The sequence below is a fragment of the Colletotrichum higginsianum genome, chromosome 2 (assembly GCF_001672515.1).
Source record: "Colletotrichum higginsianum IMI 349063 chromosome 2, whole genome shotgun sequence".
In the NCBI taxonomy this organism is placed as follows: domain Eukaryota; kingdom Fungi; phylum Ascomycota; class Sordariomycetes; order Glomerellales; family Glomerellaceae; genus Colletotrichum; species Colletotrichum higginsianum.
Window position 1 is genome coordinate 2,248,317 of NC_030955.1, and position 12,621 is coordinate 2,260,937.

Consider the following 12,621-nt stretch of genomic DNA (forward strand, 5'->3'; position numbering starts at 1 on the left):
CAAAACGTTCCACCTCCCACTCACAGCTTGGAGCGGACGTCCTTGGCAGGCCTATCACGACGGTCAGCATCGCATCCGACTAACGAGACACCCCTCTCCTTCACGTACGCGGCAATCTTCTCCGTCTCCTTCTTGATGGCGGCGCCGAGATCAGGGGTGACACGCGAGAACATGTCGTAGGTGCGCGCGCGGACGTCCGGGTGGGCGCCGGCGAGGGCGCCGGAGATGTTGGACACGAAGTTCTTCTGCTGGCCCTCCTGGCGGCCGAGGACCTTCCAGAGGCCGAGGGCCTGCTCGTAGTCCTCGGGCTTGACGGGGCCGAAGAGGTCGGTGACGACCTCGCCGGCCCACTTCTCGTGCGGCGTGTTGACGGCCTTGACAGGCTTGTACTCCAGGGGGCGGAAGGTCGAGGCGTAGTTCTGCAGGAAGTCGGGTCAGTGGCGTTTGATTCGATCTTGGTACCATATCCCCATGGACGGGAAGGGAAAGGGGGGGGGGAGCGTACCGGGTTCGCGCCGTAGTTGCCGTTGACGGCCATGGCGCCGTCCCTCTGGAAGGGGTTGAAGGCGTTGAGGGGCGCGTTGACGGGGATCTGTTGATAGTTGACGCCAAGACGGTGGCGGTGGGTGTCCGGGTAGGAGAACAGGCGCGACTGCAGGACGGGGTCGGCGGTGGGCTCGACGCCCGGGACGAGGTGGGACGGCGAGAAGGCAGCCTGCTCTATCTCGGCGAAATAGTTCTCGGGGTTCCTGTTGAGGGTGAGCTTGCCAAAGGGCCGCAGGGGCACCTCGCTCTGCGGCCAGACCTTGGTCAGGTCGAAGACGTTCCACTTGAACTTCTGGGCCTGCTCGGGCGTCAGGGTCTGGACGTAGACGGTCCAGCTCGGGTGCTCGCCCTTCTCGATGGCCTCGAACAGGTCCTGGGTGTGCCAGTCGGGGTTCTCGGAGGCCATCTTGCCGGCCTCTTCGTTGGTGAAGGTCTTGTTGCCCTGGTCCGTCTTGAGGTGGATCTGGACGTAGACGAAGGAGCCGTCGGGCTTGGTCCACTTGTGCGTGTGGCCCGAGTAACCGTTCATGTGGCGGTACGAGTAGGGGGTGCCGCGGTCGGAGAAGAGGTGCATCAACTGATGAATGCACTCCTGGTTTTTCGTCCAGTAATCGAACGTTTCGCCTGTTAATAAGACGGCGCACGGCAGGTTTGGAGGTCATCGCTTACCATCTGGCCGAGTTAGAAGTGAATCCCGTCGAGGGTGGGTGGTGAGACTTACCATGGTGGCATCCTTGAGATTGGTCTGCGGGTGGCGCTTCTGGGTGTGGATGAACACCTGGAAAACAACGTTAGACCAACGCCTGAAGGAAGAGAAAGCCAAAGACTCCCTCCCAATAGATCAAATTACCGGGAACTTGACGGGATCGCGGATGAAGAAAATGGGCGTGTTGTTGTAGACCCAGTCCCAGTTGCCCTCGTCCGTGTAGAACTTGACAGAGAAGCCGCGGGGGTCGCGCGCCGAGTCGGCGGAGCCCTTCTCGCCGCCGACGGTCGAGAAGCGGGCAAGAGCCTTGGTCTTCTTGCCGACCTTGCTGAGCATGTCGATGGAGCAGATGTCGCTGATGTCGTGGGTGACCTCGAACTGCAGGCCGGTCATCGTCAGCGTCTCCTCACTCTCTTCACAGACGGTTCTCATTTTTTTATCGACAGGGGAGATTCAGTAACGAACCTCGCCGTAAGCACCGGCGCCCTTGGCGTGGACGACGCGCTCGGGGATGCGCTCGCGGTCAAAGTGAGCCAGCAGGTCGATCAGGTGGAAGTCCTGCAGCAGCAGAGGGCCCTGGGGACCGATGCGCTGCCACGCCTGGGGGTTCTCGACGGGGGCGCCATTGGACGTAGTGTAAGTCGGCTTCTCGTTGTACCGGTAGGTGGAAGGGGGTTTCTCGTCGGAACCCATCTTGGTCGTCGGTCTGGTTTCTCGTGTTCGTGTTCGTGTGTAAGGAGGAGGGGAGGATTCGAGTTGGTATTGGTGATGATGACGGACAAACACAGGATGGCAAATGGCAAGTCAGATCCTAAGACGGATCAAGGAGGGTCACCAGGGGGGGAATATGAATAAATACTAATCTAATTCTCTATCCGTACTGCAAAAGGAAAAGCGAAAAGACGGCGGGACCCTCCCTCCCTCCCGGCAAGCACCTCGGCCCCTCTCTCTCTCTGTCTTTTCACCAGCCGCTCCAGTTTCTTTTGGCTCTTGGAGCCCAGTCTCCAGAAGCTCTCCTCCCACTCAGGGCGGCCAAGTTACGAAGCAGAAACAGAAGCCCCAGGGCACGACATGCCAGGTTTGCGAAGCTCTGGCGGGGACACGCGGCCAATAGGAGGGCCGGTGAATGCAAGCTTGAGGAGGCCGAGGTCCACCGGGGGGAAGGGGGGGGGGGGGGGGGGGGTCCATCGCGAGATTTCCTACGTAGTAGTCTTTTGGCTACTATCCACTCCATATGGAGCTCCACCCCTGCGTCTACCTCCATCAGCAGTATTGCTTCTGGAATGGCGGCGACTTTTTTACATGGTCTTGCTCGGGATTCAACTTCAGCCTAGGTGTAAGAGGCTACGATGTGTAAAAAGTTGTCGCAATATCGAGCAACCCGCGACATGATTCAAAGTCTCAAGTCAGGCTGCCTTCTTCCTGCGTCACTGGGCCCTTCCGACAACGGCGGGGGTCCCACCACCCACTGCCAAGTTGGTCTTTGCCGGGTGCACCAGTCATGACCCGGTCTGGCTGACCTCCCCAGATGTTGCGGGGGGGGGGGGAAGGGATGAGGACATGTTTGGATGCGTTGACGTCGGGTTGGGAGAGACTCGAGCCTTTTGGCCATGCGGAGAAAACTCGCAGAGATCTCGCGGGAGAAAGGGCGGGGGACACGGCGCAGCATGGACATGCCGGTGCTCCTGGGGCTCATCCATCAGGCCACTTACATGCACCTCGACGGCTGAGCCAAGCACCGGAAGGCAGGCTCAAATGCAAACGCCATGTTGGTTCACTTGTTAGCCGTTTGATCTGCAATTGCCTGTCAAGAGGCAAACCATTTTCGGCGTTTGGATGAAGGTCTGGCGTGAACCCGAGTTCCCTTCATAGCCCGGGCCCGGGGATTCCGTCTCCCATCAACGACAAAACATTCCGCTTCGCTTCACCGAACCAGCTCACCGACCGCCTCGGCTCACCTCGTGTTTTTTGCCCGAATCGGGAGTAGGCGGACGCAAGCTGCCATGACATCACTGGGCCGGCCCCAAAAAGGCAGTCCAAGCCGGCGGTGCCCCATCGACAATGGCTTCTCCCTCGGCCTGGGGGAGGAGAGTGGAGCGCAGGACCAGCAGCAGCAGCCAGAGGAGATTGTGTTATCGCCGAGATCGCGCAGAGCGTTCCACGGCAAAGTCGCGTCTGCGCCAGAGACTCTTGCGCAGCCGCCGAGGTCCAGGCAAGTCGCGGTGTCACATGGTTCTTTGCAGGCTCGGCTCACGAGCCCGCAGAAGATCGGCGGGTTTCCCGGGCTCTGCTTTGGAACGGCGCAAGTCGGCCAAGCGCCGAGGACGCCGAGGGCTGAGACATCGCACCTCGGCGATATCCCGGGGGTGTCCGGGTTCTTTCACGGACTTGGTGTTTTTGACGCCGTTGATCCCAGGTCTTTTGTAGCACCACAAAGTACGTTTCAAGAAGAGGAGGGTTCGATGCATATCGCAAAGCCACCCATGCAGCCGCCGCCGCCGCCGTAGGGAACAGAGTAACCTTGGGAGAAGTCGACATTGGCCAGCTAGTACGAGGCAGGTTCCGATTCGGCTCACGGAAAAGCGTTCCGAAAGCGAAGTCGTTCCGAGGAAAGCGACGGTGGGACCGACCCGCCGGACCACCGATGACACCTGTCAGACGGCCCTGTCAGCGGGAAGTGGCAGACCACCGCGTCTTGCCGTACAACGTCTTACAGCATTACTATTGTATGTGTTTGCAGGTGATTTTGAAGTGAAGGGTTCATCCTCTGATTTTCACTGGGCGAATGCCGTACAACAACGGCAAGAGAGTCTTCAAACATCGTGCCCAAAGTCAACGTGGGGAAACCATCACGTCCAAGTCTCAACATGAATCTGTTTGCGCCTCCAGTCTCACACCTGTCAACGTTGACATCGACCGAATGACATAGACATATCGCAAGTCTGCTAATGCAATGAGAGATGAAGATCACCCCAGTGCCGAACTCATGGGAAGAAAACGAAATCTCCCACCAACGTGCACTGGTACAAGCGCAGGATTCTGAGTGTAAAGCGAGTACCACAAACAATGTTCATGGAAGATTCCGCCAACGAGTCTCACTTGAACAGAGACGAGATGTCCGCCCCGGGGTTGCCGCAGACAACCTAGGGTTGTTACGTACCAGGCAAAGCTGATTGTGACAACAGCTCTTGTAAAGAGTCGTTTCCGTCGGGCACCCTTGGCGGAGGCCACAGGGCCGTGGTTCGCCGCAACGCTCGCTGGGTTGATCCGCTTACCGTCGCGAATCTGCGGACGAATCTCACAGCCGTCCCGGCCTGGGTACGCAGTTGACAGAAGATACCTTTGGAAACCCGTTCCCAACTCTGTAAAGAGATGGGGTAAGCAAAGTCACCAACACGTTTGTAACACGCGGGTTGGGGGAGGTCGACGGTCGCCTATGTATGAAACCTGGATGCATTTTCTGTCTAGACTGTGACCGCATGTTCCTCCTCCAACTCGACGAAACGGAGAACCATGGCAGACGAACCGGACGTATCCACGCCCTCATCGTCCACAACCCCCCGAAATCCTACGAAACACGAAACACGACACTCGCGACACGCGATGCGTGATGCTCAAAAAGGTTGACGGACAAGCGGGGAGGCCTGGACGAACGTGGCAAACTCTCCGCAACGGGAGAGGGCAACGTCACACCCGCATCCGACCCGGGCCCGAACGTCGTCGTCGTTGTCGTCGCCGTCGTCTGTCCACAAGGCGAGGAGGGGACGTGATTGTGAGCAAACATGAGTCTACTCCACCGCCGCTTTGCATTCGTGATTCACCGTCGCATACGCATCTGTGATTCACAGCAGACGTCCATCGGTCTTGGGGGTGTTATAAAAAGGGGACCCTTCTTCGTCGTGGGGAGCAGGCCTCATTGATGACAAGATCGAAATCCCATTTGTTATATCGTTTTCTCTCTGTACTAGCAGTGAGAGTCCTAAGGACCCCTAGCCTTCTGCTCGAAATCCCATATATGTCGACTTTTAATGCCCGAAGACGAACATATTTATCATCAACAACCTCATACCAACACTTTCAGTTCAAGCCGTAGACGCCCCCCCCCCCCCCCAGAAAACCCGCCCAGCATGCACCTCGCAAAGCCCCTTTTCCTCCTCTCCCTCCTCTCACTCGCGGCAGCAACGCCGGCACCCACCTCAACCCCACCCGCGGACGGCGACGGCGACGACGAAGTCTTCTGCCCGGGGGACACCATCGCCTGCGGTCCCTTCTGCGTCCAAGCTACTCATCGTTGCTGCAACGACCCCCTCACCCCCGACTTCTGGTCCTGCGAGAGCACTCAGACCTGCGGCCCGACAAAGAAGGCTGGCTGCCTCACCCCGCCAAACAACAACAGACCCTCCCCTTCCTCATCCTCATCCTCATCCTCATCCTCGCCTCCGGCCACCCCGCCCCCCTCGTCGTCAACCCCACCGCCATCCACCACGTCCCACTCCCCGGCCATAACGGTCTCATCCACAGCAACGCGGACGCGGACGATCCAGACGCGGCCATCATCTGCCGTCTCGCAGCCGACGTCGACGGGCGCCGGGCAACCGCCAACGTGCGTCTTCAGGGAGCCCGTCGCTAAGAGGGTGCCCTCCGAGAACGAGGGAACGCCTTGTCCCACCTCGCTCGTGTCGTCCGACACACCCACCTCGATTCCTCCCAAGACGGGCATGGCGGCCGCCGGCCGGCCGGGGGTTGTTGCGGCGGTTTTCGGAGCGGTGGCTGCGTTGCTGGTTTAGGTAGAGAATGAGACCCTTCATATGAGGATCAGCCGCTCACTGATGTTTTTTTAAAGAAAAAAAGAAACCCCGGTGTTGCTTCTCGTCGGTAGTTTACTCTAAGTATATGAAAACCAGCTCATCGTCATGACCTCGTGAGATCCTTCTGAACGCCATACTGCCAAGATCTAGGGAAAGAAGTGACCGTGTCAGAACAGAACCAGGGACGCGGTACGACGTCCCCGTGCTGGCATTAGAAGCATATAAACTGATAAAAGAACGAATCAAATCGAGTTTCTTTCTCTTTCTCTTTCTCTTCCTCGTCTCCCCAGGATCTCTGATCGCCTCATGAAAAGTATATGCGCCATACGTGTCACTCCATCCATGTTCGAGAGCCCTCCCGTCCCAATAAAAAAAAGTCGTCAACGTTATGGGTCACACGCGGGGCTGGCTGGCAAAAACTTCCCCAATGCCCTCCTTCTTCCGTACTCTGCCCTCGTCTCTAGACAGGAAGACACACCAGGCATGCCCTTCCCCTATCGAAGACGTCGACAAAACACACGTTGCTGCGCAAGCTCTACCCAACTAAAAAGGGCTGTATTATAAATCGTGAGGGGCGTTATATATAAAGGTTGATCGGTGAGGTCGCTGCATGGGATCCACGAAGTCGGAACTCCGAGTTTATGACTCCTGGTTGACGGTTTGCTACAAGATGTCAGCGCTCTCTGTCAAGAAAAGGGACCGCCCCCCAAGGAAATCGAGGGACGGGACAACAACGTACGACAAGCCAGTCCATGCCCTCTGTAACGCCGCTGCCGTCGACGGCGGAGCAGGCCATGATGCTCCAGTTCCGGTCGCGCAGCTCGCCCAGGCGCAGCGCCTCCGAGATCTCGCCCGCGCCCTTGGCGCCGGGCTGGTCCTGCTTGTTGGCGAAGACGAGGAGCGAGGCATCCTTGAGCTCCTCCTCATTGAGCATGGCGCCCAGCTCCTCGGCGGCGGTCTGCAGACGCTCGATATCGGTCGAGTCGACGACGAAGATGACGGCCGCCGTGTTGGCGTAGTAACACCGCCAGTACGGCCGGATGCTGGTCTGACCGCCTAGATCCTACAGGCGAGAGCGCGCGGGGCGATTGTGTCAGTCTCTTTGCATGTCTGCTGCAAGAAGAAGGGTCGGTCTCCGCGTACCCAGACGTTAAAATTGAGGTTTTTGTATGTGACGGACTCGACGTTGAATCCTATCGTAGGGATCGTGGTGACAACCTCGCCGATCTAGAAAGTCCAAGGGGTTAGTCTCGCCGCCGTTTGCACATGCGCGCGCGCGATTAGCGGCTTCGTATGGAGCGCAGACTCACCTTCAACCTGTACAGAAGTGTCGTCTTGCCAGCGTTATCCTACAGTTGGAATCTGTCAGCCCTTTGCGCTCGTTTTTCGGGGCCCGTCTTCTTTTCTCTCTCTCTAGTTTTTTGGGTCTCGAGGAGAGCAGCGGGAATGGGTACTGCCCGGTGCGGTGTGTTGCGACGTACCAGTCCCAAGATCAATATCCGGATCTCCTTCTTGGACCACAAGAGGCCGGAAAGCCATGACATGCTTGCGCCCATCTTGATAGATTAACTTCGGAGGGCTTGAAGGGCGGTGGTGTCGCGGGTTCGGGAGCGTTGCGACAGGAGATAATAGTGGTATGCTGTCACAATGCCTAGGTACGCGGTTGGCCTCGGGACAGGAGGTTTGGAGGGTGAAATGGTGGCAGTAAAGGTGGCAGTAAAGGTGGCTTGTTTCCCAAGGGGCGATACCAGAATGACGGAAGTGCAAACGAGAAACTCCGCTCCAGAGAGTCAGATGGTGAGTTAGCAGGCCAGGGTACGGATGCCTTATGTACAAAGCAGGAACAGTATCCGTATTGGTAATGCGGAATCAACGATGGGTGTTGAAGTTCAGGGGTAAAATGAAATGACCCAGAGTCTATCTGTCCCCTTTCCCCTTTGGTTCCAAATCGCCGTTTCGTTTCGTCAAGCCATTTATTTTTTTGTCTCTCCGGCCCAGTGGACAAAGAACCGTTGGAAAAGATTCTCGATGGCTTGCTCCCCGAGGGGGAAGACCCGTTTTCCGCTACAGCACTACAGGAGTGCCACTGTGCCTGCCTCCCGCCCCCCCTAAATGACAGTTTTTAAGACATGCATGGATGGGAATTCTGGGCTCCGGGCGTCCATACGGGTCCGCTAGCTGCCAGTGCCACTGCTGATCGCCGAGCCTTGGTCGGTACTTGGCTCATGTACCCATCGAGACTCTAGAGCTTCACGTAAGCACTCTTCATAGGTGCCTGAGGTCTCCAACATATGTCAACACTTCCTTATCTAATCATAGACCCCTGTGAAAGCCACACTCGGCTGAGCCTCTGAGGCGAGTGCCTTGCTGCAGTGACTCCTCTGGAAAGCGTGACCGACCCCACCGCATGCCCTGCCCGCCAATCAGGGCAACTGCGGGCTCGCTAACCCGGTACGCCTCCTGTGCGCACGAATTCTCTAGAAATGAGAAATTCCTCCGCAACCCAATCGAGAGCACAACTGCACCCAAAGGACTCGACCACTTTGATCAGCCAACAGCCGTCAAAATGCCGGTACGTGATGTCCACGCCCTCTCTTCGCGCCCCCTTTCGACGACGACGACGATGATGATGTGATATCCCCTCTCCCCGCGCACGCGCGGTCGAAATTTACCTGGAAACCCGGATGATGGAGGAGGCACCCCGCGATTTTTTCGCTATCGCGCGGGCTCATGGACTTTGAGAGAAAACCAGCAACGGAGACGAACGGGGAGACGACACACATCATCACCATCGAAGAAGGAGGGGGGCTGTTGCCGACGAAGAAACATTTTATACCCGGAAGCAGAACGCTGACGTTCCTTTCACGAATACAGAGCCACAAGACTTTCCGCACGAAGCAGAAGCTCGCCAAGGCGCAGAAGCAGAACCGCCCTATCCCCCAATGGATCCGTCTTCGCACCGGTAACACCATTCGGTATGATACACCCCTCTTTCGATAGTTGCTCCTCTGGCACCTTTTTCAATCCTTCGTGAAAGGAGAAGGACCAGACGAGAGATTCTCGACCCCCTCCATTCCAAATACAATACTGACACCAGGCACAGCTACAACGCGAAGAGACGCCACTGGCGCAAGAGCAAGCTCGGCATCTAAACCACTCGCGTCCTTCTCTCTCTTCAAAAACCCCCCCTTTGCCATACACCCTTGCGGGCTTTTCCCCTGGTCCTTCCATGCCACCGCCGACCGAAACGACGACACCGCGCTCGAATTTGGGAGAGGTTTCCTCTAACAACCGGGAGGGGTCACTCTGACGGACTCGAAACGAATACCCACTGGCTACGAGTTCCGATTCGTGGGGGGGAAGGGGAGTCTACACAGGATGGGAGGGGAAACAAAATGGGAATGCCCGGCTCGGCTAGACTCTACGTATTGCATGTTACGGTCATAGGGAAAGGAATGCAAAATCATTGATGCCTCTGAACGAAGACACGAGGCCCCCAACGACTCCCCACGTCTGTCTGAACCGCGTCTTGGTGATGGCCTCGAAAGTATGAGGCCTGGTGGCTCCCACTAGCCGTTGCTTGCATCCATCGGGCTCGGCTACATATGCCGAAATATCGATCCGCTCTACTCGTCCGTCTTTCCAATCAATTCTAGATTGAAGACATTGTCCACGCCTGGTTGAAATATGAACTGCGCTTTCGGCCCTGGGACGAAAGAAGCCTGGAACCCCGCGACTGGCCGCAACGTGTGTTAGGCCGCTATGGTGCCACTATGAATTGTCGAAACCGCCTTATGGCCCGGAATCCGAATCTTGCATTATCGGGTCACTACCACAAGCATAGTACCACAGATCTTTTTGCCTAGGTGGACTTTGTAGCGCTCTGAGAGACAGTATTTGCCCCCACGAAGTCACTTGGTTCTGTGTGCTAGCTACACTACACCTCTTGATACATTTTCAATAGGCAGCTGATAACACAACACTGAAAAGACTTCCTGCCCAGAGGAGATATATGCTTACGTCCGACGGGTAATGAAAGGATCGAGCCTCCGTTGGCGTCTGGCGCCAGCGAGTAGCGCATTCACCCTCCGCACAGGGGAGAAGCACCGCCACACATGTCGCTGTCACCATCCTTGCCCACCGCCTCATGATAAATTTGTTTGCGAATAAACACTGAAATTGCTTTGCTATGACTGTCTAGCAAACCAACCGGCGAAGCGTATCTGCTTCGAAAGAGGCAGTCATGTATCGACCGCGTCGTTCTCCATCCTGATGTCCCTGTCCATGAACACCCAAAGCCTGGCCTGTGAAGCGAACCTCAAACTTTCCAGGTAACCGAAACCGAATTAAAGAGCGATCGTCATAAAACGCCGGAGTACGATGCATCACACATTAGGAGTGAGGGAGATATCCGAAGAGGGATTCGAACCCATACTCCGGCCGCCACTCGAATCGTCCGAGGGTCTCATCGGTCCTCGGCCCACTCGTTCTCACGGCGAATCTGCTCCTCTTCCTCGGGCGTAAAGTCGTTGGTGATGTTGAATGTCTTACGAATTTCCTCCGGGGACTTGCCCTTGATCATGTTGGCGACCGTCTTGCAGCCAACGTCGAGGAGGGGCTTGATGTCCAGGTAGTTGGAGGCCTAGACGGACGTCAGCTTGGGCACGCTGCCAGTTGGGGCCAGAACGAGGGGGCAACGTACAAGGATGATCTCAAAGAGCATCTCCTGGTCAACCTGCATAAACTTCTGATCCCACTCCTCAATCTCGGTAGTCTTCTTGCGAGCGTCGTTCTCATCATCCTGGGTCTGGACGGGATCGTTGCGGTGGTGCTCGCACCACTCAATCACCTTGCGAAGGACAGCCTCGTTCACCTGCGACGGAAAGAGTTAGCGAACTGTCTAGAAGTGAAGCAAGGGGTGGCGGCGGTGGCGGGACCGAGACGTACGTTCGGGATGGGAATAGGGTTCTCCTGGCTGATACTATCGTCGCCAACATCCTCGAGCATGTTCTTGATGAGCATGGAGCGCTCAGCGACAACGCGATCTATAGTCCACCAATCAGCAAAACGCGACAAGGCCGAGTGGTGGCGTGAAGGGTCTGACGTACCGACGGGAATGGTGATGTTGTCGTTGGACTGCACCCAGATCTTGGAGTCCTTCTTTTCGGCGGCCATCTTAGCTGATATGTATGGGTGACTGTGGGATACTATCTTCTGGAGCGTCAGCTTGAAAGTGATGGGTTGCGATGGGCGAGCGGGCGAGTGGTAATTGATTGATTGATCGACTGAGGCCGTTTGTTGGTGGAGGAAGGTGGGGGAATTAAGTAGTCGGTCGGAGGTGGCAGTCGCTAGAGTATGTTATAGACATTCACTCACATATCGGAGAAAGATAACTCTAAGTAAAGGGTTCGTGGGCGGAAGTAACTGCGGGCTGTTTCCGTTTGGGTTGGTGATTTGGTACCGACAAACGGGAGGTAAGTAAGTAGGTGATTTGTGGTCGGAGATGGCCTTTGAATCACGTTCGCGGGCTGACGTTGGTTTTCAGGCTGGGGGGGCAGCTGGTGGAGAAGAAGAAGGCACAGAGGGTGCGGCTACCCGGAGAGGGTAGAAGCAGTGAAGGCAAAGGGCAGGAGGCACGCACTTTGGTTGGTTCAGAGAGTTTGTTCTTGGATGATAAGTGGGTCAATTAGCCTTGGTTGCCTGGAGAAGTTGGTCCATGGGCATTGCAAATCCGCCGGCCACTCAGGTTCCCCGCTCAAATGCAGGTCAATGAGAGGCATGGCGCTTCGAGGTGGGAAATCCGACCCGTCGAAGAGTCTACCTAGCTACCTATTCCAAGAAAGAGAGAGAGAGAGAGAGAAAGGAGGGGGATTTCTAAGAGCACTGTGTCTTCCAATCCAGGGTACCGGGGTCATTAGGCAGAAGCATGGTGGAAATATCCCTCTCACTTGGATGACTCCTCCCCGAAGCCATACACGTTCTGGAGCTGGGAAAGGAAGGCACGGACTGCTGTATGCCATTTGCGGCTTACCAGCAGAGTGGCTTTGTTCCCCGCTGCCACCAGGCCGCCAGATGCCACAGCTCAGCCCTTTCTGGAGTTAAGTTGATAGGTTTCTACACTGATTAAACTTGATGAATTGAATATTTTGGGCATCATATTGTCGAGTTTTCGTCTCTGCTTTGCGCAACGTAACTTGGGCATGCGCTTCGGAGTTGAACCAGTCATGGCGACTTGGCCAACGAATGAACGTTGTTGGATGCCAGGTCGGCTGCTCGAGTTTCTGATATCCTGAAGCCTCAAGCCAAGTACGCTGGCGGATAGAACTGGCGTGATGCGCAGCAGCAACAGTTCGAAGCACCAGTTCTAAGCACCAGTAAAAATAAAATAAATAAAAAAGAGTGACTCCGCGTGACAATGCCACTATAAGTATGGAAAGTTGACGTTCTCTGACCACACCTGTGACAATCTTCTGGCCCAGGACAACCACGTACGCAGTGTGCATCGTGGACTCTTATCATGCTTTCTTGATGCCGAACCCCTACAATAGAGATGTGAGATTG

General features: G+C 56.3%; 7 protein-coding genes across 7 annotated transcripts; 3 read left to right on the top strand and 4 right to left on the bottom strand.

The window, feature by feature from the left end:
• Positions 1–20: 20 nt before the first annotated feature.
• CH63R_02435 (Catalase) lies at positions 21–1,945 on the bottom strand (the record flags this gene model as incomplete). Its single annotated transcript, XM_018297410.1, has 5 exons — positions 21–419; positions 506–1,170; positions 1,216–1,324; positions 1,397–1,630; positions 1,718–1,945. 5 exons carry the CDS (start codon positions 1,943–1,945, stop codon positions 21–23), a joined length of 1,635 nt encoding a protein of 544 aa, XP_018162226.1.
• Positions 1,946–3,255: 1,310 nt separating this feature from the next.
• CH63R_02436 (uncharacterized protein) lies at positions 3,256–3,759 on the top strand (the record flags this gene model as incomplete). The annotated part of the gene is made up of 1 exon (XM_018297411.1): positions 3,256–3,759. The coding sequence occupies one exon, from the start codon at positions 3,256–3,258 to the stop codon at positions 3,757–3,759; it is 504 nt and encodes a 167-aa protein (XP_018162227.1).
• Positions 3,760–5,448: 1,689 nt separating this feature from the next.
• CH63R_02437 (uncharacterized protein) lies at positions 5,449–5,972 on the bottom strand (the record flags this gene model as incomplete). The annotated part of the gene is made up of 2 exons (XM_018297412.1): positions 5,449–5,597; positions 5,651–5,972. 2 exons carry the CDS (start codon positions 5,970–5,972, stop codon positions 5,449–5,451), a joined length of 471 nt encoding a protein of 156 aa, XP_018162228.1.
• Positions 5,973–6,699: 727 nt separating this feature from the next.
• Positions 6,700–7,616, bottom strand: CH63R_02438 (ADP-ribosylation factor family protein; the record flags this gene model as incomplete). Its single annotated transcript, XM_018297413.1, has 5 exons — positions 6,700–6,723; positions 6,800–7,123; positions 7,204–7,287; positions 7,371–7,409; positions 7,542–7,616. 5 exons carry the CDS (start codon positions 7,614–7,616, stop codon positions 6,700–6,702), a joined length of 546 nt encoding a protein of 181 aa, XP_018162229.1.
• Positions 7,617–8,790: 1,174 nt separating this feature from the next.
• Positions 8,791–9,212, top strand: CH63R_02439 (60S ribosomal protein L39; the record flags this gene model as incomplete). Its single annotated transcript, XM_018297414.1, has 2 exons — positions 8,791–9,035; positions 9,164–9,212. 2 exons carry the CDS (start codon positions 8,791–8,793, stop codon positions 9,210–9,212), a joined length of 294 nt encoding a protein of 97 aa, XP_018162230.1.
• A 1,313-nt stretch (positions 9,213–10,525) lies between these two features.
• On the bottom strand, positions 10,526–11,235 carry CH63R_02440 (E3 ubiquitin ligase complex SCF subunit scon-3; the record flags this gene model as incomplete). Its single annotated transcript, XM_018297415.1, has 4 exons — positions 10,526–10,702; positions 10,763–10,933; positions 11,008–11,105; positions 11,169–11,235. 4 exons carry the CDS (start codon positions 11,233–11,235, stop codon positions 10,526–10,528), a joined length of 513 nt encoding a protein of 170 aa, XP_018162231.1.
• Positions 11,236–11,730: 495 nt separating this feature from the next.
• On the top strand, positions 11,731–12,162 carry CH63R_02441 (uncharacterized protein; the record flags this gene model as incomplete). The annotated part of the gene is made up of 1 exon (XM_018297416.1): positions 11,731–12,162. The coding sequence occupies one exon, from the start codon at positions 11,731–11,733 to the stop codon at positions 12,160–12,162; it is 432 nt and encodes a 143-aa protein (XP_018162232.1).
• Positions 12,163–12,621: the final 459 nt, after the last annotated feature.